The sequence below is a fragment of the Bison bison genome, unplaced genomic scaffold (genome assembly GCF_000754665.1).
Source record: "Bison bison bison isolate TAMUID 2011002044 unplaced genomic scaffold, Bison_UMD1.0 scf7180017864389, whole genome shotgun sequence".
NCBI lineage: Eukaryota > Metazoa > Chordata > Mammalia > Artiodactyla > Bovidae > Bison > Bison bison.
Genome location: NW_011494961.1, coordinates 3809546 through 3833985, shown reverse-complemented (window position 1 = coordinate 3833985; position 24440 = coordinate 3809546). Strand labels below are relative to the sequence as shown.

Genomic DNA, 24440 nt, shown 5'->3' with positions numbered 1-24440 from the left:
TGAACTGTGGTGTTGGAGAAGACTCTTGAGAGTCTCTTGGACTGCAAGGAGATCCAACCAGTCCATCCTAAAGGAGACCGGTCCTGGGTGTTCATTGGAAGGACTGATGCTGAGGCTGAAACTCCAATACTTTAGCCACCTCATGAGAAGAGTTGACTCATTGGAAAAGACTCTGATGCTGGGAGGGATTGGGGGCAGGAGGAGAAGGGGACAACAGAGGATGAGGTGGCTGGATGGCATCACCGACTCGATGCACATGAGTTTGAGTGAACTCTGGGAGTTGGTGATGGACAGGGAGGCCTGGCGTGCTGCAATTCATGGGGTTGCAGAGTCGGACATGACTGAGCCACTGAACTGAACTGACTGAACTGAATGGAGTTGCAGACATAGAGAATAAACTTGTGAACACAGTAGGAAGGAAGGAGAGGATGGGATGAATGGAGAGAATAGCATGAAAACGTATACATTACCGTATGTAAAATAGATGACCAGTGGGATTTGCTGTATGTCTCAGTGAGCCCAAACCAGTGCTCTGCGACAACCTAAAGGGGTGGGATGGGATGGAAGGAGGGAGGGAGGTTCAAGAGGGATGGAATATAAGTATACCTAAGGCTGATTCATGTTGATGTATGGCGGAAAGCAACACAATGTTATAAAGCATCCTTCAATGAAAAATGTCAAAGTGTAGTAAAAAAAAAAACCCACAACTTATTCTTTTATTAGTCTTTTATAATTTTAGAAGTCTGAAGTCCAAAATCAGTCCTAATCACAGGGTTAATGCCAAGGTGCTGGCACTGCTGATTCCTACTGAGTGTTCTGAATAAATCTCTCCTTTCTGACCTACTGCCTCCCTCTTGTAAAAACCTTCTGTGATTACATCAAGCCCACCTGGGTAATTCAGGTTACTCTCCTCATCTCAAAATCTTTAACTTAATCACATCTGCAAGATTCCTTTTACCATTATAGGTAGCATTTCCACGTACTGGGGATTAGGATGTGCACATATTGAGGACCATTTTTCAACCCTGCAGGGTGTGCATGCCAGTGGACCCTTGAGTGAATGATCCCAAGGAAGCAGTCTGAGCAGCGCTGAGGCACGCTTGGGGCTGCATGGGACGGAACTCTGGGTGGCGGCATGTCTGATGTGTGATCTGAGGGCAGGGGAGCTGCAGGATCAGAGAAGGGCATGTCCCCTTAGCCCTCTGGATCCCTTACCCTCCTCAGCTAGAGGAGGTCCCTTTAAAGTCCACGACCCAAGACAGAAGCCTAAGGATGGCTCGTGGCTCCTTCCCCCTGCCATCTGGCAGCCACAGTCTATTTACCTTTCTCCTGATCCACATACAAGGTTCTGAGGGAAACATGTAAGCAAATTATTTTATTCTGTTCCAAGTTCTTTTTTTCTTTTTGCATCCCTGCCTTTTACTTGTCGTGAAAGAGCCCCAGTCCACACCTACTCATTGTTTGTAACAGTCCTCACTGGCTTTCCCTTCCTTTGAATCGCTAATTCTATCCTTCCGCCACCTCTTCAGTTCTTAAAATACACTAGATTTCACCTGTTTTCTGTGTTTTTTTAAAAATATGCCCTCCAGCTAGCAAGTTATTCCTGAATCCTACAAAACTGTTAGTTCATTCCTCTTGTAATATTTCTTTGTTTTAAAATTTTCACCACCATTTGAAACCTACAATTTTTCTTTGGTAATCAAATTTTAAATAACTTTTCTTATTCCACTTGTATTTGTGCATGCGTGCTCAGTTGCTCAGTCATGTCTGACTCTTTGTGACCCAGTGGACTGTGTGTGGCCTGCCAGGCTCCTCTGTCCATGGGATTTCCCAGGCAAAAATACTGGAGTGCGTTGCCATGCCCTCCTCCAAGGGATCTTTCCCCCCAGGGGTCAAACCCATGTCTCCTGCATTGGCAGGTGGGTCTTTACCACTGAGCCACCTGGGAAGCCCATTCTACTCATACCCTTGTGTGTTTGTATTTTGCTGTGTCCTGACCATTTTCAATAACATTTCCACACTTATACAATGTATATGGAAGAATTTTTCAAAAAAGCCATTTTTCTTTCCTTGTAAGTTTTTGAAACTCCCTGAAGTTTCATCTGTATTTCTACTTATTCTCATTAATGCATTCAAGTTCTCAGGGAACCAACTGTGTTTAAGATTCTGACATAATTTTGAGAGAATGTTGAGTTTTGATAGTTTATGAATTATTTCATGTGTTTTTAAAAATAAAGCTTTATGAGTTTTTACCTTAATAAAATATTACATATTGCAAAGGTTCTAATGAAAAGAAAATTTGCCAGTTTACACTTAGTTTCAAACTCATTTAAAAAATGTAAATGCTTTGAAAAACTATGACTACATGATATTGTCATATTGCTGTGGAATGTTCTCCAGGAGGGCAGATGTCTGTCTTGTTTTTCATCATTTCCCAGCAATGGCCCAGCTACCAGTGCTTGGATTTTTGTAAATAATTGAATAAATGAATATGAGAATTAACAAATAATAGAATTTCAGAATGGCTTTTAAAAAGTAAAGAGGGTTCAGTATAAATCATGCTACCTCAGTCAGAACATTGAAATACAGATTTTTAAATTTTCAATCAGATCTATAATTTCTCCCAGCCTATTTTGATATGAGTAACATTTTATACCTTTAAGAGTATTAAAATGTGTATATTCAAGGTAATGATCATCTGTTTAAATGGCTTATGAATTGATAAATACAGGAGATATTACATTAACATTACTTTATATAGATAGTATATGTAATGAGAATTCTATATATTATAGAATTATATAGATATTTAGACACTAAATATCTTTAGTTTTAACACAGTGTTGGGTGATAAGAAATGTGAATCTCTGATACTGAAATGAAGGCAGGAAATGAGGGGGATATTTCTTTCATTTCTCCTCCTCCTTTGAAATATTTTAGGTGGGAATTGGTTAACTTTGATTTTGTCTAATTTTATGATGGTAAATGCAGGTATGACTTCTTCAGTGTGAAGGTATGTTATTTGTTTCAACATTTCAAAATTTTTCTTCATAGTATTCATTCTTTCCTTGTCTTGTATTCTTCTCTGGTTTAAACTTGTCAAATGATTGAAGATACCTGTTTTACTGTCTGTCCTCAGAATGGCTTCACTCCTTTATACATGGCTGCCCAAGAGAATCACATTGATGTTGTAAAATATTTGCTGGAAAATGGAGCTAATCAGAGCACCGCTACTGAGGTAAGACTGTCAGCTCTAAAGACTTGAATGTTTTTGACTTAATGTCCATTTTCTTCGTATCTAGCTGTAAAAGGTCTCCATTATCTTTATTTTAGGAATGTTTATATCACTATTGTGCAACAGTGGCCATGAACGAGCAATCCAGTGCACAGTTCAATGAGTTTATAATTTGGGATTCATATCAATGTATTCTTATGTGAAATCACGCTTCCATCAATTTTGCCATTCTGTAGCTTTTTTGGAGTTTTATACCATTCTAAAATCAAATTATAGTAAATTCTACCCATCTCTTTTCATCAATATTTTATCTTTGTTAGGATCTAATACAATTCCTTAAAGGCGCTTTTTTTTAGTGATAAGCACTGATTCATAGTTATTTGTATTTGTACAGTTTCATGAGGAATAGGACATCAGAAAGCTGTTCGTATTTCTGAAGTTCAAATTATGACGTGGTTGTATGAATGTGGTTATGGCAGCCACTGAGTAGAATGTTCAAAATCAATCCAGTCTCCAAATATTCAGGGCATCCAGACATAAAAATGGTTTTGGAATGAGCCAACGTAGTGTATCACTTTCCTTTCCCTGTGTGTGTCCTCCGATAAGCAGAACCTGCTTTGTATTTTCCTTCTGACTTTTGCCGTAGGCAGATTAAGGAGTGAATTTAGTGACTGTTTGGAATAGTGATTTGTACCTGATGGTCAGGATGTTTTCAAGCTTGGGGAAAATGCTCAGGGGCCCCTGGAAGGTTGGGAGCAGGTGACACAGGAGAGGAAGGGAGGAGACCTCCATCGGGACATGCCTCTCCTCACCAATTTCAATCAGCTTTAACGTCCCTGGTTCTTCTTCTGTGGCTCCACTGACAAAACTTTAAAACTCCCTGCCTGGAGTGAAAGATGACTAATAGAAACTGCCTCGTTAATTTTTAATGTCTAAATGACCTCCTTTATGGGCAATTAAATCTCCAGATGAAATAAACACAACCTGCATTCTGCCCTGCATTGTGCATTATAATCCATTGAATTCATGTCCAGGCCCTCTGATAGAAAGCTTTTTGTGGAGCCTCATAGTAACTTTCTGACAGCTTATTCTCATTAGCTAAAAACAATCCCGAGACATCACTATTAATGAGACCATGTTTCCTGCTTATGACTGGAAAATACAACTGCTGCTGCTGCTAAGTCACTTAAGTCGTGTCCAACTCTGTGCGACCCCATAGACGGCAGCCCACCAGGCTCCCCCGTCCCTGGGATTCTCCAGGCAAGAACACTGGAGTGGGTTGCCATTTCCTTCTCCAACGCAGAAAAGTGAAAAGTGAAAGTGAAGTCGATCAGTCGTGTCCGACCCTCGGCAACCCCATGGACTGCAGCCTTCCAGACTCCTCCATCCGTGGGATTTTCCAGGCAGGAGTACTGGAGTGGGGTGCCATGGAAAATACAACTACCCAGTGTGAAACGATTCCATGTTCTCTACTCAGCACACACAGATTTTACCCTCTTACCACATGAGTACACTGTGATTTTTATAATTATGATTTTATGATTGATTTTATGACTTTCTGAGACACTAATTCTGTCAGTGCGTGGCATGTGAACGTCCTCAGGCACAGCTTGGGTAACAATAGGAGACTATATCTCTACATCACATCCTCTGAGAATTGTAGCTAAATATGCTTATCTGCATGTGTTTTATTTCCTTGAAAACAGAATCATTTACCTAGAGAAATCTTTACACTACAGAATTCTGCCGATCATACAGACTTACTATTTCTAGCATATGGTTTAGGGAAACGCAGCCTGCCAGCACTCTCAGCTGTCTCATGGCTCCTCCAGACTAGACCTCTGTGCCATCTCAGTCTGTTTCCAGAAATATTAACACCTTTTTATGTATGTTGCGTTGGTTGAGTCCATGTCACACTGTGGTTCTCAGAAAATGAAAATGGTCTTTGATTTCCGCACAGAAGTGTGGCTCTTGCAAGTCAATCGCATGGGGTTTTGAATCCTGGTTTAGACTCATTTACGCCTGTTGTTTCATTTTTTAATCATTTGCGTTAGGAATCCTCAGTTGTGTCCGACTTTTGCAATGTCATGGACTATAGCTGTCCAGGCTGCTCTGCCCATGGAATTTTCCAGGAGAGAATATTGGAGTGTGTTGCCATTTCGTCCTTCAGGGGATCTTCCCGACCCGGGGATCCATCCCATATCTCTTGAGTCTCCTGCATTACAGGTGGATTCTTTACTGCTGAACGACCAGGGAAGCCCCTTAATCATTTAAATAACTATAATTTTTTCTGAGTGGACATATAGAAACTTAATTGGTTATTCCACACCACTGGCCTTAATGGTTATCAGAAAATGCACTAATGGAAAACTCTTTGCATGTTTCGCTTTAGTCTCTTGGGCTTCCCAGGTGACACAGTGGTAAAAAGTCCACCTGCCAATGCAGGAGATGGGAGTTTGATCCCTAGCTCGGGAATCCCCTGGAGGAAAAGATGGCACCCCACTCCGGTATTCTTGCCTGGAGCATTCCGTGGACAGAGGAGCCTGGCAGACTATAGTCCATGGGGTCGCAAAGAGTCAGACCCAACTGAACATGCATGAGTGCATGCTTTAGTTATCATTCTGTGAATAAATGACATCTTCACAGGGCTTTATAGTTGATTACTCTGTGATATTTTAGGCTGTATTGCTAAATACCTTCAACAATCATGTGTGCATGTATGAAAATACCTAAAGAAGACACCCTGAACCCATTAATAGCCCTAATTTGCAAAAATTACTAAGCAAGACATTACGACCAGTTTATCAGATAGTTTGAGATCTTCAGTATGGCAGTGAAACTCATATTTGAAAAGAAATATTTAAGGTTTGGAAATTTCCCATAATTATAGCACTTGGCATTGGTAAATAGATGGTGAAAAATGAAGTGTATTGAATTTTAATATTGGTTTCCTTTTCATAGAGTTAGTAGATATACTTGAAAAAAAATAATTTCAAATATTTACTCTTCTTCCATGAAGTGTAGATTAGAATGAAATCATGTGGTGGAGATTCAAAGTTAAATTCTCTGCAGGGAGTTATCTGTCCATCCAGTATCATTTTTAGAATTTTCTGCTTTCTTCCTTCTTCCTGAATGTTACCAAAATTGAAAGCTAGGAATTTTTAAATCAGGCCCTATACTGTCAGCAAATGACTCGTCTCTAAGAAAAAAATAAACTTCACACTCTTTTAATATAAACTATCCCACTGTTGCGGGGGAAATCAAATTAAATATGTAAATGATAATGAGCCTGTTCTTTCCTCCTTCACAGAGGACTTAATTTGTGCCAAAGTTCCAAATTTAGGCTACTCTCTTTCATCTTACAACACTACATGCTTTACTCTTCCATTTCATTAAGTAGTGTGTTTATTTAAAATTCAATTCTAATTTTAAAAGTTCAGTCCTTATTGTGGTAGTGCATATATGATATGGACATTTGAGGAAAATAATTTTCCCTCCAAAGTCTACAGTTACCTTTTTTAAAAATTAGCTGATTAATTAACGTATTTTTGGTTGCTGGGCCTTTGTTGCGGCGCAAGCTTTTTCTCTAGCTGTGGCAAGCGGAGGCTGCCTTCATTGCGCTGCGCAAGCTTTTTCTCTAGCTGTGGCAAGCGGGGGCTGCCTTCATTGCGCTGCGCAAGTTTCTCACTGTGGCGGCTTCTCTCGTGGAACCCGGGCTCTAGGGCACATGGGCTTCAGTAGTTGTGGCCTGTGGGCTCAATAACTGCAGTTCTTGGGCTCTGGAGCACAGGCTCAATAGTTGTGGTGCACGGGCTTGGTTGCTGACAGCACGTGGGATCTTCCTGGACCAGGGATCAAACCTGTTTCTCCTGCAGTGGCAGGTAGGATTCTTTACCACTGAGCCACCAGGGGAGTCCTACAGTAACCTTTTTAAAAATCATCTTTAGAAACAAACGGAGCAGTTAGATGTGGTTAAACAGCCATTGTCTCTGGTATGCATTTGTTAGATGTGCCATCCAATTCCTCTTGTCTCCTCTATGAATGGAAACTTTTAACTCTGAGACTTGTTTTCTAGCTTTTGTGAATTAAGGGAGGTTTTCACATTAACAGAGCCTAGAGTATATTTTTTTCCTACTTGTCACCTTTCCATTTTTGAATACATGTTTCTAGAGAGAAAATATAGCTTCCCAGTTTTCTAGCATGGTTATCCATCTACGGCTAAGACTCCTCTAGCTTTGATGATCTGTGGTATTTCTTTAATTGGTTTTGAAGTTTCAAAGTGAAAGGCTGATTTTCTACATTATTTAGCACAATTTTATATTCAAAAGACAATATATAATTCAACTAAGTGCAAAATTAATGAATTAGCCTTATTTGCCAAAGAATTTTAGATCATATTATGCCCCAGTTTTCCCAAATTAATTGGTAATAGAGCATTCCATTAACTGTTGTTGTTTTCCCTAATCAGTACAGAGATATTTAGCAGCTTGCAAAGTTAATCATGTCATTTATTTCCCCGTGTTGGCTACCATATCAGTCAGACTTGGTTTTCATTATTTCTCCCCTTCCCACAGTTTTCTTTGTATAAGCAGGCATCACTTCGGGTTGCTTCTAATTTATATTTTCAGATTCAAGACATAATGAGCATATCCTGTGTGCAGTATGCTTCATTAGGAAAGGCAGATGTTTTTAAAAGTATGTATAGAATAGATATTTTAAAATATCTGATGAAGCCAGTACGTAGTATAATAAATGACTATAATTTGCTTCAGTCTTCACAGTAATATTTATTCCTTCCAATGTTTTTGTCAATCTTAATCTTTAATTTGAAAATGAGATGCACTGTCTCTTGGAGTTGAATCCCAGGCTTCCCAAAGTTTATGGAAATTTTTTCCTTCTGTCTCCCCAGGATGGCTTTACGCCCCTGGCGGTGGCGCTCCAGCAGGGACACAACCAGGCGGTGGCCATCCTCCTGGAGAACGACACCAAAGGGAAGGTGCGGCTGCCAGCCCTGCATATTGCAGCCAGGAAAGATGACACCAAATCTGCCGCCCTCCTGCTTCAGAACGATCACAACGCTGACGTACAGTCCAAGGTAAAAGCTGCACGTATTTGTGGACAGGAACTCTTCCGCTGCCGGCTTCCTCCTGGGGGATGATAAAGAAGTAGGCCATGGTGATAATGCAAAATTACTTCTGGTCATCAAAAGAGATGTTACTTTCAGAGGTATTTCAGAATAAAGGGGACTGTCTACTGGGTACAGTAAGAAAACAAAAAAGAACCCTATGAGATAATTTTCTCCAAAAGGTGAAGCTTTTTAGAAACCTTCTTATTTATTCTATTTATGATAAAAAATAACAGGAACAGAAATAGAAAGATACAGTTGTATTGTATAGTGTTATGGTTGCCTTTGCTAAATAGAATGCATTTTGGCATGCTGGAATGGTGTAGCCAATTGCAGAGAGCAGGTTGATGGTTTCCTTAATTTTGCACTGTGTAATATCTTCCCTCTTTTCCCCACACAACACTGCTTCAGATGATGGTGAATAGGACCACCGAGGTACAGTATTGCGGTTATACCGAAATATATCTTTTTAAAACTTTTATTGTCTTTTTTGTCCAATTAGAATAAATGCTCACTAATTCATACTAATGATTAGAACTTTCATTATTAGGAAATTAATTTGGAAACTTTGCCCATAATTAGGGCAAATAGGTAATTCAAAAATTTTAATATAACATATTTATGAAACACTATTAATCAGTATAGCTATTTAAAAAGCTCATTAGAGTAGAGCATGAAACAATACTGTTCCATAATATGTGTTTTACTAAGTGAGCTTTATTATTAACTTTTTGCCAATAAGAGATGTGACCTCCTTCTCTTAATGAGAATTCTCCATTTAGAATCGAGTGAAGTGTAATTTAAGGAGGTTGCTCTGCCAGTGTTTCATCCTCTTATCTCTTTGCAATTGCCCTTTTTTGTAATTTTTTGCCACGTTGTATATAATCAGTAATGATGTTGAGCATATCATGAGCAAAATATTTTCATCATCTTGCTATCTGATAATAGTTGTCATGAAATCATCTATTTTCCACATACCTAAATAAGTCCCATCCACAAACAAAATCAAGAAGAGCATTTGGTTTAGAGTGTGTGTGTGTGTGTGTGGGAGAGAGAGAGAGAGTATGTGTGAGTGTGTGTGTGTGTAGTGGTCTCTCTCTGTTGCTATCAAGAGGCACTAATACAAAAACCATTGAAAGTGTATTATAAAAATTAACCTGTATTATAAAATTTAACCTTCAAAGGCAAGTGACTGTTTCTGTAGACTGATTTTCACTTTGCTGAGGAAATTGTCTAGATTAACATTTCATATGATCACTGGGTTGTGGACCTGGCATTTGCGCTTAATATTAGTAGTGTATTTCTAAAACTAATACCTGTTTATTAACTAGTTTATTCATTGAGATGTGAATAGACTTAAATTATTCATATCATTTCTTCTGTTCCAAATGTTAGGTCAGAGACTTTTTAAAAAATGCCCAACTGCTTGGTGAAATTGCTCAAGACTGGAATAATACAAATTGATATATCTTAATTACTGATTTTAATATTTTTTACTTTTCAGTGATTTTTGGTAATTGTTTACATTTTTGAAAGCAGTGTTGGTTCTAATCATTATGCAGCAATTTGAGTAGATACATACTGAGTTAGAAGTATTTCTTCAAGGACAGTAGAATAACAAAGAGAAACCTATCAAACCACAGTCCTGTAGAATCCTGACCTGAGCCTTCCATCTCCCTGTTAATCAGGGAAGGATTCCTGAGGGGCTTACACCAACCTCATGCTAATCCAAGAGTCATAGCCTGAGGCATCACTGTGGATTTTCAATGAGGCTGTGTCAAGCAATAAATTAGTTTATTTCTGAAAATGGGAAAAATAATATTATTATACTTGAATAATTTGAAAATGATTCATCAGCGATCTCTGTGTTTTTCTGAAATTAAATTGTAACTCAAATAATAGATACATGTTCAGGATATGACTGGGTGACAGGAAATATCAAGATAAAAATAAAAAACATCTAGTCAATTATTTCCTAAAATATTAAAGTTTGACATTTTGTAAAATAGCCCCCAGGTTGTAGGCTGGGTTTTTTTCTTGTATATTGACATGAATATTTGGCATCATGTAGACACAAAATAAAAATATCATGACTATAAGCGTAGGCTTTGGATTGATAGTTGCTATTCTTATTTTGTATCTTGCTTCACTAGAGTCGGGAAATTATTTGCAGCTAATTTGGCTACTAGCACAGAGGAATTTCTGTTACCTAAGGTATCTGAATACTTATTTAGGCCATTTTAAAAGCAAAGTCACCAAGTGAATAGGAAAATAATGGTTGTGATGTGAGTAACATTTCTTAAAAACAATATTGTGTATATCAAAATTCATTTCAAACAAAAGAAGGCAATGCAAAATGGCCTCAAAACTGCAGGATTTGATACCCAGTTTTACAGGAACAGTCTTTATTGTTCCTATTATCTTTTATTAAGCAATGGAAATTACGGAGAGCAGGAACAATGCTTTTTTTTTAATATGGTAAATAAGAAAAGAATCAGTATGCTTCTGCTGTGAAAATGGCAGAAATTTCTAATTATGCTTTCATTAGCAAAAATGAAAGGAAATATGCTTTTCTCTATTTAAGATTTTCAGACTCATTTTTAAAACACTCTAAGAATAAACCATTCTCTAATGCTCATATGATTTATTTATTTTTATATTAGTCTTACTGATAAAATTTAGTTTAATTAACGTTCAAATTGGGATTCCACTTAATTTTTTCTTTGTTTTATATTCATATTTATTCTACTGTATTGTTTAACTATTGCTTTTTAAACTTTTTTTCAGAACAATATAACTGACAAAATTCAGTTGTTAAAGAGGATAGAAATATCAGGATAGTATAAATGATGTGGGATGAAATTGTATATCTTCTGTAAGAATTTCTCACAATATATTGAATTTCTCACAATATATTCATAGTTCCAAAGATACAATATCAACCAATGCTATTTTTCATTTTGAAAAACACCCAAACCAAAACACAAATTTTAAAAATAGAAGATGTGAAATTTTCTCTGGAGAAAACATTCTTTATTCATAGTTATATTCTATGGCTGAAAAAATACTGTTGTTTAATCATATTTTGTTTTGCTTTAAAGCTAAATCAACTCAGGAAACATGGTTTTATATAGACAACCAATCTTATAAATAAATAAATTGTTATAATAATTAGAAATAATGTTGCCAAGAAATATAGGATATTTGTTTACCTTTTCATGTTGACTTATTTACCACTAAATTTAAATAATACCACTCAAACTTGAAAATCTTATTAAAGCATTTATGACCTGATTTACTTTGCTCACTTGTTAGGTAGACAGTTCCCATGTGATTTTCTTCACTAATCCAGGGACTACCACGCATGGAGGTAAAATGCTTTACTGACTGCTGTTTTCTTTGCTTTCCATAGAGTGGATTCACCCCTTTGCACATTGCTGCCCACTATGGAAACGTCAACGTGGCAACTCTCCTTCTAAACCGGGGAGCTGCTGTGGACTTCACAGCCAGGGTATGGATTAAAATAGTTTCTCTTTTAATTTGATTTATTGATTGATTGGCCACATTGTGTGGCTTGTAGCATCTTGGTTCCCTGAGCAGGGATTAAACTGAGCCCTCAGCAGTGAGAGCATAGAGTCCTAACCACTGGACTGCCAGGGAATTTGGCATTTTACTAAAGTAAAAATAAACAGTGATAAAGATTTTATTTATTTTTTTCTTAATGGATCCATCTGTGCTGGAGAAATTAGATTTTCCATTTTTTTTTCCTCTTCAAATCGTAGGAAGTCATTATGACCCAGCAAGTGAAAAATAGTGTGTAAATTCACATGCATGCAGATCATTTTTTATAAGGAAGATGCTGATTCTGACATCAATATGAGCAGTTACATTTAAAGGTCACACCGTGAATCATGGATGAAAAACTTCAAGTCAACAAAAAACTGTTAAAATGTTCAGTATAAAATATATAAGTACATTTATACTATATCCTAACAGTGATTATAGGGCACATAATTTGACACAGATTTTTTAAAATAAATTGAGAATTTGGTCATATGAGGAGTCTTATTAGCTAAAGATATTACGATGTGTTATACGTTTAATGGTATACTTTCCTTGGAAAGAATTCACTTACATGACAGATATCAAATTCAGTATACTTAATATACTGTAAATGCAATACTTGATTTTGCAAAATCATAGCATACCAAAAATCAGGTACATATCCTTGACATCATGATGATTATAGAATAGCCAAGAAAAGAAATACATATGATTCATGCTTACAGTGCTTTTGTCCTTAGAAGTCTTCTGCCCTGAAACTATATTGCGTTATTTTCAAGTTTTTCATACTGAATTATTCTGAAGAAGATGTTTTTAAGAATCATTTTTCCATTGGGTATTTATTGGCATATGTGTATTCCATTTTTAAGCATAGCAAACTTTAGGATCCCAGAATCTCTAAGTGCATGAATGTTTTAAGACTTTGGACTAGGGCTCTATCCTAGGTAGGACCTGAAATTTTGCTTCTATTATGCAAAATTGCTTCCTTTGTCTCTTGACTGTGATGTGTAGATTTAGTACATATGTCATAGTTATTGATTAACTTAGTTATGCAGTTTTATAATGTTTTCCATTCTCTATTGTGCTATATGGTTTGTGTGCTTTTTTTGTTCCTTAAAAATCAAAAGCACTGAAGGCATAGAAACCTTGGATAAAGTTGCAAAATAGGTCACAATCTCCTTTGTGCTCTTCAGCACAAAGCCATCACCACCATGCCCTGTCACACCCACCATGCTCTTGTTTGGTCTCTCCACAATGTAGAATGGAATCACTCCTCTGCATGTGGCCTCCAAAAGGGGAAACACAAACATGGTGAAGCTCTTACTGGATCGTGGCGGTCAGATTGATGCCAAAACTAGGGTGAGTGTCTCTGTTCTTTCCATTTCCTACCATATTATTTTTTGTATTCTTTTAGCAGGCTCTTTAAAATAACAGTCCCTAAACACAAGCAATGCATTTTCAAGGAAATTACCTTCTTGGATTTGATTTAAACTTCATACATTATATAAAGGTTTTACATGGTCAAGTGGCATTAATATTTGCTCATAAGTACCCAGAGAAGCAGAATGCTAGCTCCTCAAGGAGACAGTTTTTCAAGTTCTTGCTGACTGATTTTCTGGGCACAAAGATCAAAGGTTGAACTTCCTCATCTGAGATTTGGCTAGTCATAAACATCAAGAGCCCAAACTCATTAGGACACATTAAGCTATGAGAGTGTGGTTTTTACGTAAAAATATTTTGAAAATCTTTTGGTTTGAACTTTTCAATTCCTAAGTCGTTTTTCTTAACTAGCTATGCTGTAGGGATCTGAGCAGGAGATCTCTGGTTATGCTTATGGAAAAAAAGGCATACGGTTATTATTATGCTGCATGTTTACTCATGTCAACATGCCAAGAGGCAGTGCCCTTCATTGATTTCAAATTTTTTGAGTAAAATATAGCTCTGAGTTTTTATGCACTCCCAAAAACTAGATAATAAGATATCAGGAGAACACAACTGTTTAAAGTGCAGACTCTGAATGCAGACTACCTGATTTCAAATGCTACTTCTGCTTACTAGCTGAGTGGTATTAACTTTTTACTTGTCTTCTCTAAACTTAGTTAGGCTAGTAATACTACCTACCTCATAGGGTTGTGTGAGAATCAACTCTTAGGTATTTTTTTAAGTGCTTTGTGGTTAGTCGCTCAGTTGTGTCTGACTCTTTGCAGCCCATGGACTGTAGCCCACCAGGCTCCTCTGTCCATGAGGATTCTGCAAGCAAGAATACTGGAGTGGGTTACCATGCCCTCCTCTAGGGGATCTTCCCAGTCCAAGGATCGAACCCAGGTCTCCTACATTGCAGGTGGATTCTTTACCATCTGAGCCACCAGGGAAGCCCAAGAATACTGGAGTGGGTAGCCTATCCCTTCTCCAGAGGATCTTCCCGGCCCAGAAATCAAACCAGGGTCTCCTGCATTGCGGATTCTTTACCAGCTGAACTACCAATAAATTACTTAGCTACTCATAATGTTTATCATGTTATGGAAATGATGTACAATTACTTGCTTAAACATTAAACTAGTACCTTAGTGTTAATTCTCGAGTACATTTGATTAATCATAGACTTAAGCAAAACTTTAAACATCCCTATTATGTCAAATTCTGAAATGTATGGTGGAAGAAGTCTATATAAGTTAGTAGATAGAATATGTCCCTTGTGATATTTTATTGTCACTTTGTTTAATCCTGGGACTTTGCATGCTCACAGTCGAAGGAATAAAGGTCTAACCTAATTCCCCTGCAAATCTTAAGACTAAAAAATATTTTAATAAATCTTATCATCTTTGAGCTTTTAGAAACTACACAAGTCCCAGACTATACATTTTGGTTTTTAATGACTTTAGACTATGTTGCTTTTTAAATCTCATTTCTCTACGACATTTGGTCCAGAGCACCTGGGTCATATTATCATGTGGGAACTCTGAAATGGTTTGCTTTTTCTGTCAAGATCTTTGCTGGGGTGTCTAGTGTCTCTCACCAGGGTTTTATGTGGTTTCTACCCTTTGATTTGAGGGCATGCCTTTTCTCTTGCTATGCTGTAGGTATGCAGAATTTGGCATAATTACATATAATGTCCCATGATTTGCTTACTTGTTCTCTGTATTTGAAAGAAAGAGTTTCTGTACCTCCTTCTTGAAGTCCATTACTTACATAATGAGTCCCTTTACACTCACCTGTCTGTCTCTATTGAGACTCTCTAGTAATTGAGAGGACCAATGTAAAGATAGCACTTTGTAAATGCAAAAAAAAAAAAATTATCTTCATCAGTGTTTTAAGGATACATGTTCCTCTTATTAATGCTTTTCTGGTGTATTCATTCATTATTGAGGCAATTGATTTTGTTTTTATTGATCATCACAATATTTGCTTTGTCCTTTACAATATGCTCTAATTTGCTTGCCCTTCATACATTTGCATATATGATTTAAAAGTGTAACTGCAAATGAGCGTTGCTTTTTCATAAAAAGGGTACTGAGAAATGGATTTTTAGGCTAGTTCTGTCAGTGTAAGCATTGCTTTCTTCTTAAAGGGAATATTTGGACTGTATTTCATCCAATGTAGCTTTTAGATATAGCAAATAAATAGAATTTCACTCAGGTATTTATAAAGTGAAAATAGATTTTCTAATTGTACACATTGTGCAGATCTTCTGTTCATTCCTTCCTTAAACAAATAATTATTGGTTTCCTACTTGGTGTTATGAACCCTAGTGATACAGCTGTTAACAAAGACAGACTAGATCCCTGTACTCAGAGATGCGTATCAACAATACCCAAGGGAGCAGGTTAGCAGCGTACTGGTAAAAAAGCTTAATATTAAGCTCTTTTAAAAAATAAACTATAGACTCTGATTTGTAGACTTTCCCTCTGGTGATTCGCATGGTTAAATACTTCCAAACTTCTATCATGGCCAACGAGAGCTACCAATGTCATATCCCTGACGCAGAATTGAGAAAAGCTAGGCAGAAAATTGACTCTCACCGATTTGCACAAGCTGATTCCAGTGTACCCTGGGATCAGTCACAATACTGAAGGTGGCACTGAGCTTTTCCTGTAAGTGAAAATATTTCCTCATTTCTAAAGTAGAATTTTAAAAGCTGTTATGTTCTTTAGGTTTTGGCTATAATCATTAGACCCATATCCTTCTTACCAAAAGTAAAATCACGTAGAGGTATCTGCTGAAAATCCAGGACTATGTCTGGAATCAGGAGGCCAATTCATGGTTTGTTTTTTCTTTTGTCCTTCAAAAACATATTTTAAAATTAAAAAATGTTGTATTTGTTTTTGACTATCTTTTTAGGTACTATAATAATGTGTCTATTGATGGAATTTTTAATAATATAAATATTATTCTGTAATATTATATGTAAAGGCTTTGGGGCAATTTAAAAAATCATGCCCACAATCTCTCACCACTTTCACCAGCATTATATCAATCACTGAGACATTTTGCATCTCAGAGGCATTCTCATCATTGACTAGAATCTCATGTGAAACTTTAAGACATTTTCACCAGAGCCTTGGTTTTCTGGTGTCTGAAAAACCTCATTTTCATGTTAAAACAAAATGTTATAGCTAGTTAAGCATGATATTATTAACTTTTATTAAAGGCATTATTCTTTTTTATTTTTAAACTTATTTTTATCTAATGTGGAAATACTTCCTATAAGGATTATGGTTAAAATATTGAAATATGTATTTCAATGCAAGCAATAAAAGTATACAAAAAACATGTGAGGATGATTAATGAAAAACAATGCATCAGAGAAAGAGATCACCGTTGCTACTCATTATTAGAAGTAATAATTAAAGTAGTAGTAGGGGCTATAAGTTGTCATATGCACATGCTGTTCTAGGCACCCTGTTCAGTACTATGCTAATATCAGCTTAATTCATCTTCCTAACAACTTACCAAGTATTATTGTTTACTTGTTGAGAAAATATGGTGGTTTCAATTGAGAAATAAGACTACCAGTGTGAAAAATGAGTTTCAGAGGAGTTAAATAACTTAACCAAGGACACACAGCTTAGTAGTTAGCAGAGCTTATATTAACACACAGACTTCAGGATACATTACTGGAAGAATAATCTAAGCTGACAGGGAGGAGAGGAAAAGATAAGAGAAATGGTTGTAAGAAGCTAATGCTGTGGGTTACTAGCCAGATAAATGGTGTTCCTTTAAGGATTACAGACATTGCAGTGTGATTTGAAATGATTCCAATGTGGTGGGGGGAAGAGAACACAGGGAAGCGGGGGAAAAGGCAATCTTCAAATACAGTCTTAAGAATGTAAGTTAAAAAAAAAAAGGTAATGAATAGGTAATAGCTCCTAAGAGTAAAAAGAGTTTAAAACATTCTTGAATACAAAACATCTCAATAAAGATTTGGGGCAGGGGATGAGACACTGTACTTTTTAGAATATATCCAAAATCTTCCCAGGTTGATAATGTTGGGCAACTTGAATTTGATACAATTTACATATCATTTATACAGGCAGATAAATTACATCACTAAATTGTAATATTTATTTGTAGAACCAATTATTTAACCCTTAGTGTTCCTTGATATTCTAGTGGGTTTTTTAAGTGTTCTCCATATTTTCCTATTATTCTGAGAGCATTTTGGAGGTTTCAAAATGATTATGCCATGAATATTTCATATAATCTTTAGAAAGCAATACTCTGCCTTTTCTAAAAGTGATTTAAAATAGCATCCCTTCATCTTTCAAACAAGGCTGTAAGTTAACCTGGGTAAGAAAAACCATCCTCATTCAACATATCGTGAAGCGGAGCCTCAGGCAGATTCACCCATGGTGGGTTGATCCAAGACACACTCACACCCAGAGCTCAGTGGTTCCAGAGACCACGTGCTGGACTGTGCACGTCATGTCTTCATTCACTGTGTTGGATTTCACAAACTCTAGATCTCCATGAAGCCCCCACCAAGAATACGTTTGAGATATAAAGTTGCATCTAATTGCTGTTTCACTTATAATACAGCAACCAGTGCTCAGTATGTCCACCACCAGTCACTGGTACCAGTATACAAATGCGTCAGCATGGTAATCACCTTGCCCACACAGTTTTTCTTTTAAGTTCCTTTTGGCAAACTTTAAAATAAATTGGCATCCCAACTGCAGTAGTTTATATATATATATATTTTTGCTGAGAAGACAGTCTTTTCATGCTAATTCTCAGATACCTCAAAACTGCAGGGTCTGTTTTGGTTATTAGTATCTCAATACTGGCTAAATAGATTTAACAAAGCAAGGAATAGTTATCATTAAGGTCCTAGCCAAAATCAGATGACTGGCCAAATAGATTTAACAAAGCAAGGATCAGTTATCATTAAGGTCCTAGCCAAAATCAAATGACTCAAATTTGATACTTTGAATAGAGATTATTCAAGGGCTTATTTACACCATTGTAGCTGGACTGAAGGGGAGGCAACAGGGAAGGTGACATATCCCTGGGGCTAGTTGCCAACAGGGCTCATTACCAACCCTAGGTCTGAAAGGTGAGAAGAGGTCACCTGCCCTTCAAAGGAGAGAGCTGTACACAGAAGGCTGCTTTGGTAGGAGTGCACACTTGGTTAAAGAGTCACTGCCAGACCCAGGAGATCCTTCAGGAAGTTGCTTCCATGTCTTGCTGTGTATCCCATTGGCCAACCCCAGCCAGAAGTCAGGGGGCAAGCCCACAGTGGAGAAGGGTAGAGCACAGATCTGGAAGGGCAAATGGAAGACAGCTAGCTTAGACATCACAGAATGTTGGATCAGGAAGAGTGTTGCAATCCAGATGAGTGATATTGATCAGGAGGAAAACATAACCCAGAGATAGCGGTCACTGAAGCAGAAACACAAAAGATAGGCCATTAAAATTCTGGATAAATCAGAAGCTTCTAAAGTCCTCTTAACTGCTTGTCATCCCTCATTTTCTCAACTACTACATACCTCCTCAACCTCTTTTCCTGAGACAATCCTTTTTTTTTTCCCTTTAAATCTGAAATCACTAGTAAATTTATGTACTCAGGGTTTTATTTTCTGTTATGCTTCTTACCCATTGTTCTTATATCTTGTTTTATATATGTTATATATCTTATATCATATTTTCTATCTATTCTGCTCTTGGGCCATGTTACCCTGAAGAGAAATAAAACCCAAAAGACAGAGGGTACTTGGAGATTCAGTTGCTTAGTTGTGTCCGACTCTTTGCAACCCCATGGACTGCAGCACATCAGGCTTCCCTGTCCATCACCAACTCCTGAAGCTTGCTCAAACTCATGTCCATCATGGACATCCAACCATCTCATGCTCTGTCGTTCCCTTCTCCTCCTGCCTTCAATCTTTCCCAGCATCAGGGTCTTTTTCCAGTGAGTCAGTTCTTCGCATCAGGTGGCCAAAGTATTGATGATTGCCCTAGAGTTAAAAACTACCCGTGACATTATCAAGGTCAGAAAGCTTTATAAATAGCGTAACATGCAGTTGTGCCATAATTTTGACATTATTTTAACGCTATTTACTGATAATAAATTTAATCTTTGAAAAATAATAATGTATTTTGTAAAATGATGAAAATACAAGCAGAAACCTTTAGAAGAAGGTGAAAAAAAATGACCTTCTTTTTTTATAAGCCTCATGGAACATTTCAGAAGAATTTATCAAAAGTGACAATTCAAGAGAGAAGATAGATGGACAAGTTAGATTAAGAAGAATTTTTAGAAGCTGTGTTAGGATAACCAGAATGAAAATAGAGTCATCAAATATCATCTCTGGGGGTGGCTCCAGGCAAGTAGGACTTTGAAGTTCAACAAATGCAGCACACTTTGCTTCTCCATCTTCCTCAATATGCAAATTCATGACCAGCCACAGTTTTTTTTTTACGTTGAACCTCTACACATGGGATTTCTCTTATTCTCTCCCTCTTTCTGTTTTGTCTTTGCCTTTCTTTTTCTATCAAGATTTCTCTATGTTGTTTTCTCTCTTAAGTTTTCTTCTCTATCACTTAACTGATAGCAATTCTATCACTGATCTGAGTCACTGGGACTGAATTTAGGAAACCCTCTCTTCAAGATGGCAACAGATACAATCTTGGTTTGTTTGTTTAAAATGAACTCAGGCCTATCTTTCATTCTTTTGGCAGGATGGGTTGACACCCCTTCATTGTGCTGCAAGAAGCGGTCATGACCAAGTGGTGGAGCTTCTGCTGGAGCGGGGCGCTCCCTTGCTGGCAAGGACGAAGGTGAGTTGTTATGAGGAAGATGGTGTCCAGCAAACTCTTTAAGACATTTTTTGATAGTATCTATTCTTAAAATCAAAGCATCAGCTGAGCATATTCTGGTTCCACAATTGTTGTGTTTGAGGAATGAGTCGTAGGTATCAAACTTTAAAAATTATTTTAAAAATACATGCATTGAGGTGTATTAAATGTGTCAGTTCAGTTCAGTTCATTCGCTCAATCATGTCCAACTCTTTGCGACGCCATGGACTGCAGCATGCCAGGCCTCCCTGTCTATCACCAACTTTGGGAGTTTACTCAGACTCATATCCATTGAGTTGGTGATGCCATCCAACCATCTCATCCTCTGTCCTCCCCTTCTCTCCTGCCTTCAATCTTTCCCAGCATCAGGGTCTTTTCCAATGAGTCACTTCTTCGCATCAGGTGACCAAAGTATTGGAGTTTCATTCAACATCAGTTCTTCCAATGAATATTCAGGACTGATTCCCTTTAGGATGGACTGGTTATATCTCCTTCAGTCCAAGAGACTCTCAAGAGTCTTCTCCAACACCACAGCTCAAAAGCATCAATTCTTTGGCACTCAGCTTTCTTTATAGTCAAACTCTCACATCCATACATGACTGCTGGATAAACCATAGCCTTGACTAGACGGACTTTTGTTGGCAAAGTAATGTCTCTGCTTTTTAGTATGCTGTCTATGTTGGTCATAACTTTTCTTCCAAGGAATAAGCATCTTTTACTTTCATGGCTGCAGTCACCATCTGCAATGATTTTGGACCCCCCCCCCAAAATAAAGTCTGTCACTGTTTCCTCTGTTTCCCCATCTATTTGCCGTAAAGTGATGGGACTGGATGCTGTGATCTTAGTTTTCTGAGAGTTGAGTTTTAAGCCAACTTTATTTTAAATGTATAACTTCCAATTATTTCTATATTTTTACCTGCTGTTCTCTCTGTAGATAGAAATGTGAATATTACTGTATTATATGTAAATGTGGATATTATATATGTGATAACGTCTCTAAACATTGTTAGTCTACATTTTTATGATACTCTGAGATGGCTGTAAAATGCATATAAAATTATGTTTTAAAGAAGTACAAGTAGCAATACAAGATAAGATTGTATGGGATAAGCTGTCCAATCTTTATTTCTTAGACAGTACTATTAAAAAGAATTTCGTGTTGGTTGATTATAATTGTGATTAATAGGTGATGTGAAAAGCAAAAGTTAGGATAGCCTAGCTACAGAGAACCATTAAACAAGCATATTGTTCTCTATGGCATAGTACATCTTGTATATTCTGGTCTCATTTCATCAATGTTCACAGCCATGAGGAAAACTCTTATCCATACAAATAGAAACAGAGTGATGAGCTGATTTATTGGATATTTTCTTTGAGTTACCAGAAGATAGCGTGAGACACAGTTTGAAAATAATCACACAGAGTTATTTAATGGGAAATGTAACAACACTTGGATCCTTAAATACAGCAGAAATTTAGACAGGGGACATTTCTTTTATTTTCTCCCTATTGCATTTCTCCCATCCCCTGAACATGATTCATATCAACCAATGCTGTAACTAGGGTAAGCTGAGAAAAATAAGGCAGCCAACACATGTACATATTTTTCAATTTATGTTATAATTAAATATTTAATTGAAATTATTGGAGCAAAAACCAGCCCACAGGTTCAAAATTTGTATAGAATGAACTTAGTCTTTAGAGATGTGCCTCATAGGTCCTGAAAGGGTGGCTTCAAATCAGAAGTATATGAAGACAAAGAATAAATCATCTGCATCATTTTCATTCTCATATCTATACTATGAATGTTGTAGAGATCTGTCTTTAAAATGCAACATTTTGGGCTGGGTAATGCATGCATACGGAGAAGGCAATGGCACCCCACTCCAGTACTCTTGCCTAGAAAATCCCATGGACGGAGGAGCCTGGTAGGCTGCAGTCCATGGGGTCGAGAAGAGTCGGACACGACTGAGCGACTTCACTTTCTCTTTTCACTTTCCTGCATTGGAGAAGGAAATGGCAACCCACTCCAGTGTTCTTGCCTGGAGAATCCCAGGGACGGGGGAGCCTGGTGGGCTGCCGTCTATGGGGTCACACAGAGTCGGACACGACTGAAGTGACTTAGCAATGCATGCATAATTAAGGAAAATTTTGTTGAGGAAATAGATTGAAATTTAAATGGAAGGAACAAAATTTCACACTGGTCATGCTATAACTAATAAAAGACCTGTATCAAATTGAGGGTAGGCAGATAGGCCATTCCACAAACAATAAAATAATCTCATTTGCATAATTTGCCTGTAATTGTAATCACTAATGAAGACTATGGTTTACCTTGATGGAATTTTTTAATGGCCTACTTGTAAAAATCAGATATCATTCATGTATCATCAAACTGGTCTTCCCAGGAGACTCAGTGGGTAAAATATCTACTTGCAATACACGAGATGCAGGAGATGCAGGTTTGATACCTGTGTCGGGAAGATCCCCTGGAGAAGGGCATAGCAAGCCACTCCAGTATTCTTGCCCGGAGAATCCCATGGAGAGAGAATCCTGGTGGGCTACAGTCCTTAGTGTTGCAAAGAGTCAAACATGACTGAAATGACTGAGCATGCATGCATGCATCATCAGTCTATCATAGTGAGTAGCTACAATGTGCCAAGCAGTGTTCTGGACACCAAGGGACTATCAAGAAAAATAATATGCTATCTGTAGTTTCAAGAAGCTCGGAATTTACATGGGTAAGATAGACAAGGAGTTAGTACAAAACGTAGAGCTATGTTTGTGGTAAGGAACAGAAGAAAGTGAATTAACCATCTTGGAGTGAGGTGACACCACTGGCCTGGAAAGGGCCAAGGCAACTAATACCAGACTAGCTTCCCTCCCTCTCCATATCTCCCAGCTTTGTATCATCTTTTATTCCTCCTTCAAGCAAATATTCATCTATCTAGCTGTCACTCTCCCTCTTTCTTTGAAAATTCAAATGCTCAGTAAACTGTGACTCTTCTCCACAACTTATCCTTTAAAAAAAAAAGAAGATGTATCCATCATTTATTTGGATGCACTGGATCTTAGTTGTGATACAAGATCTAGTCCCTGACCAGGGATCAAACCTGGACCCCTTGCATTGGGAGTGTCAGGTCTTAGCCACTGGACCACCAGGGAAGTCCCCAAAAGCCCTGTTCTAATTGGTGATTTTAACAATCTTGGTAAGGGCAGTAGATGATCGTTTCACTTGGCCTCTACAGTTTGCTCACTGTAAAGCCTCTGTAATTTCTATGTTTAACCTCCCCTTTGTCCAACCACCTCCTTCTCTGTTTCAGTGAATACTCTCCAGAAGCCCAACTCCAGAAAAATGTTTATTGTTCTGGTGCCATTAGCCAGGTGTTGAACTGTCTCTCATTCACCTTATTCCCTCACCTCTATGCACCAGAAATTCCCTGGTTACTTGTACCACTCCCTGACATACTCATACACACCTGCTACATTTCACCCTGATATAAATCCAGCTCCCATTTTTGAGGCTGAATGGGGCTGCAGAAAGCATCCAACTGCATTGATGCGGCTCTCTTTAACTTTGTAATCCCTAATGATCCCTGTGATCCCTAAGTTGACCTGATGCTGCCTGACTACACACTTTATTTCCCTGTCTGTTTACTCTCACTCCCTGCCATCGGATTATTCTATACATTTTCTTTTTCCTTCAAACTTCTTTTTTAAAAAAATTTTATTGGAGTATAGTTGATTCACAATGTTATGTTAATTTCAGGTGTGAGTGTTAATTTCAGCAAAGTGAGTCAGTTATACATACATCCACTGTTTTTTAGATTCTTTTCCCATATAGGCCACTGCAGAGTATTGAGTGCCTATGCTACACAATAGGTCCTTATTAATTATCTATTTATTTTTAGTAGTGTGTATATATCAACTTCAATCCCCCAATTTATCCCTCTTCCACCCTTATCCTGCCATAACCTTAAGTTTGTTGTCTGCATCTGTGATTCTGCTTCTGTTTTATAAATAAGTTCATCTGTGCCCTTTTTCTAGATTCCACATATAAGTGATACCATATGATATGTCTTTCTCTCTCTTACATTATTCAGTATGACTAAAATGTGGGCCTGGTTTGGTTTTGATGTGCAGAACGGGCTGTCTCCACTTCACATGGCTGCACAGGGGGACCACGTGGAATGTGTGAAGCACCTGCTCCAGCACAAGGCGCCT

The 24440-nt window shown here is 37.6% G+C and overlaps 1 protein-coding gene across 1 annotated transcript in view; it reads left to right on the top strand.

The window, feature by feature from the left end:
• The window catches only part of ANK2 (ankyrin 2, neuronal), a 252844-nt gene that overhangs the window by 102555 nt on the left and 125849 nt on the right, over window positions 1–24440 (top strand). Inside the window, 6 exon segments of the mRNA XM_010858507.1 lie at window positions 3140–3238; window positions 8145–8330; window positions 11773–11871; window positions 13185–13283; window positions 20100–20198; window positions 24360–24439. Coding sequence (XP_010856809.1) covers window positions 3140–3238; window positions 8145–8330; window positions 11773–11871; window positions 13185–13283; window positions 20100–20198; window positions 24360–24439 — 662 coding nt within the window.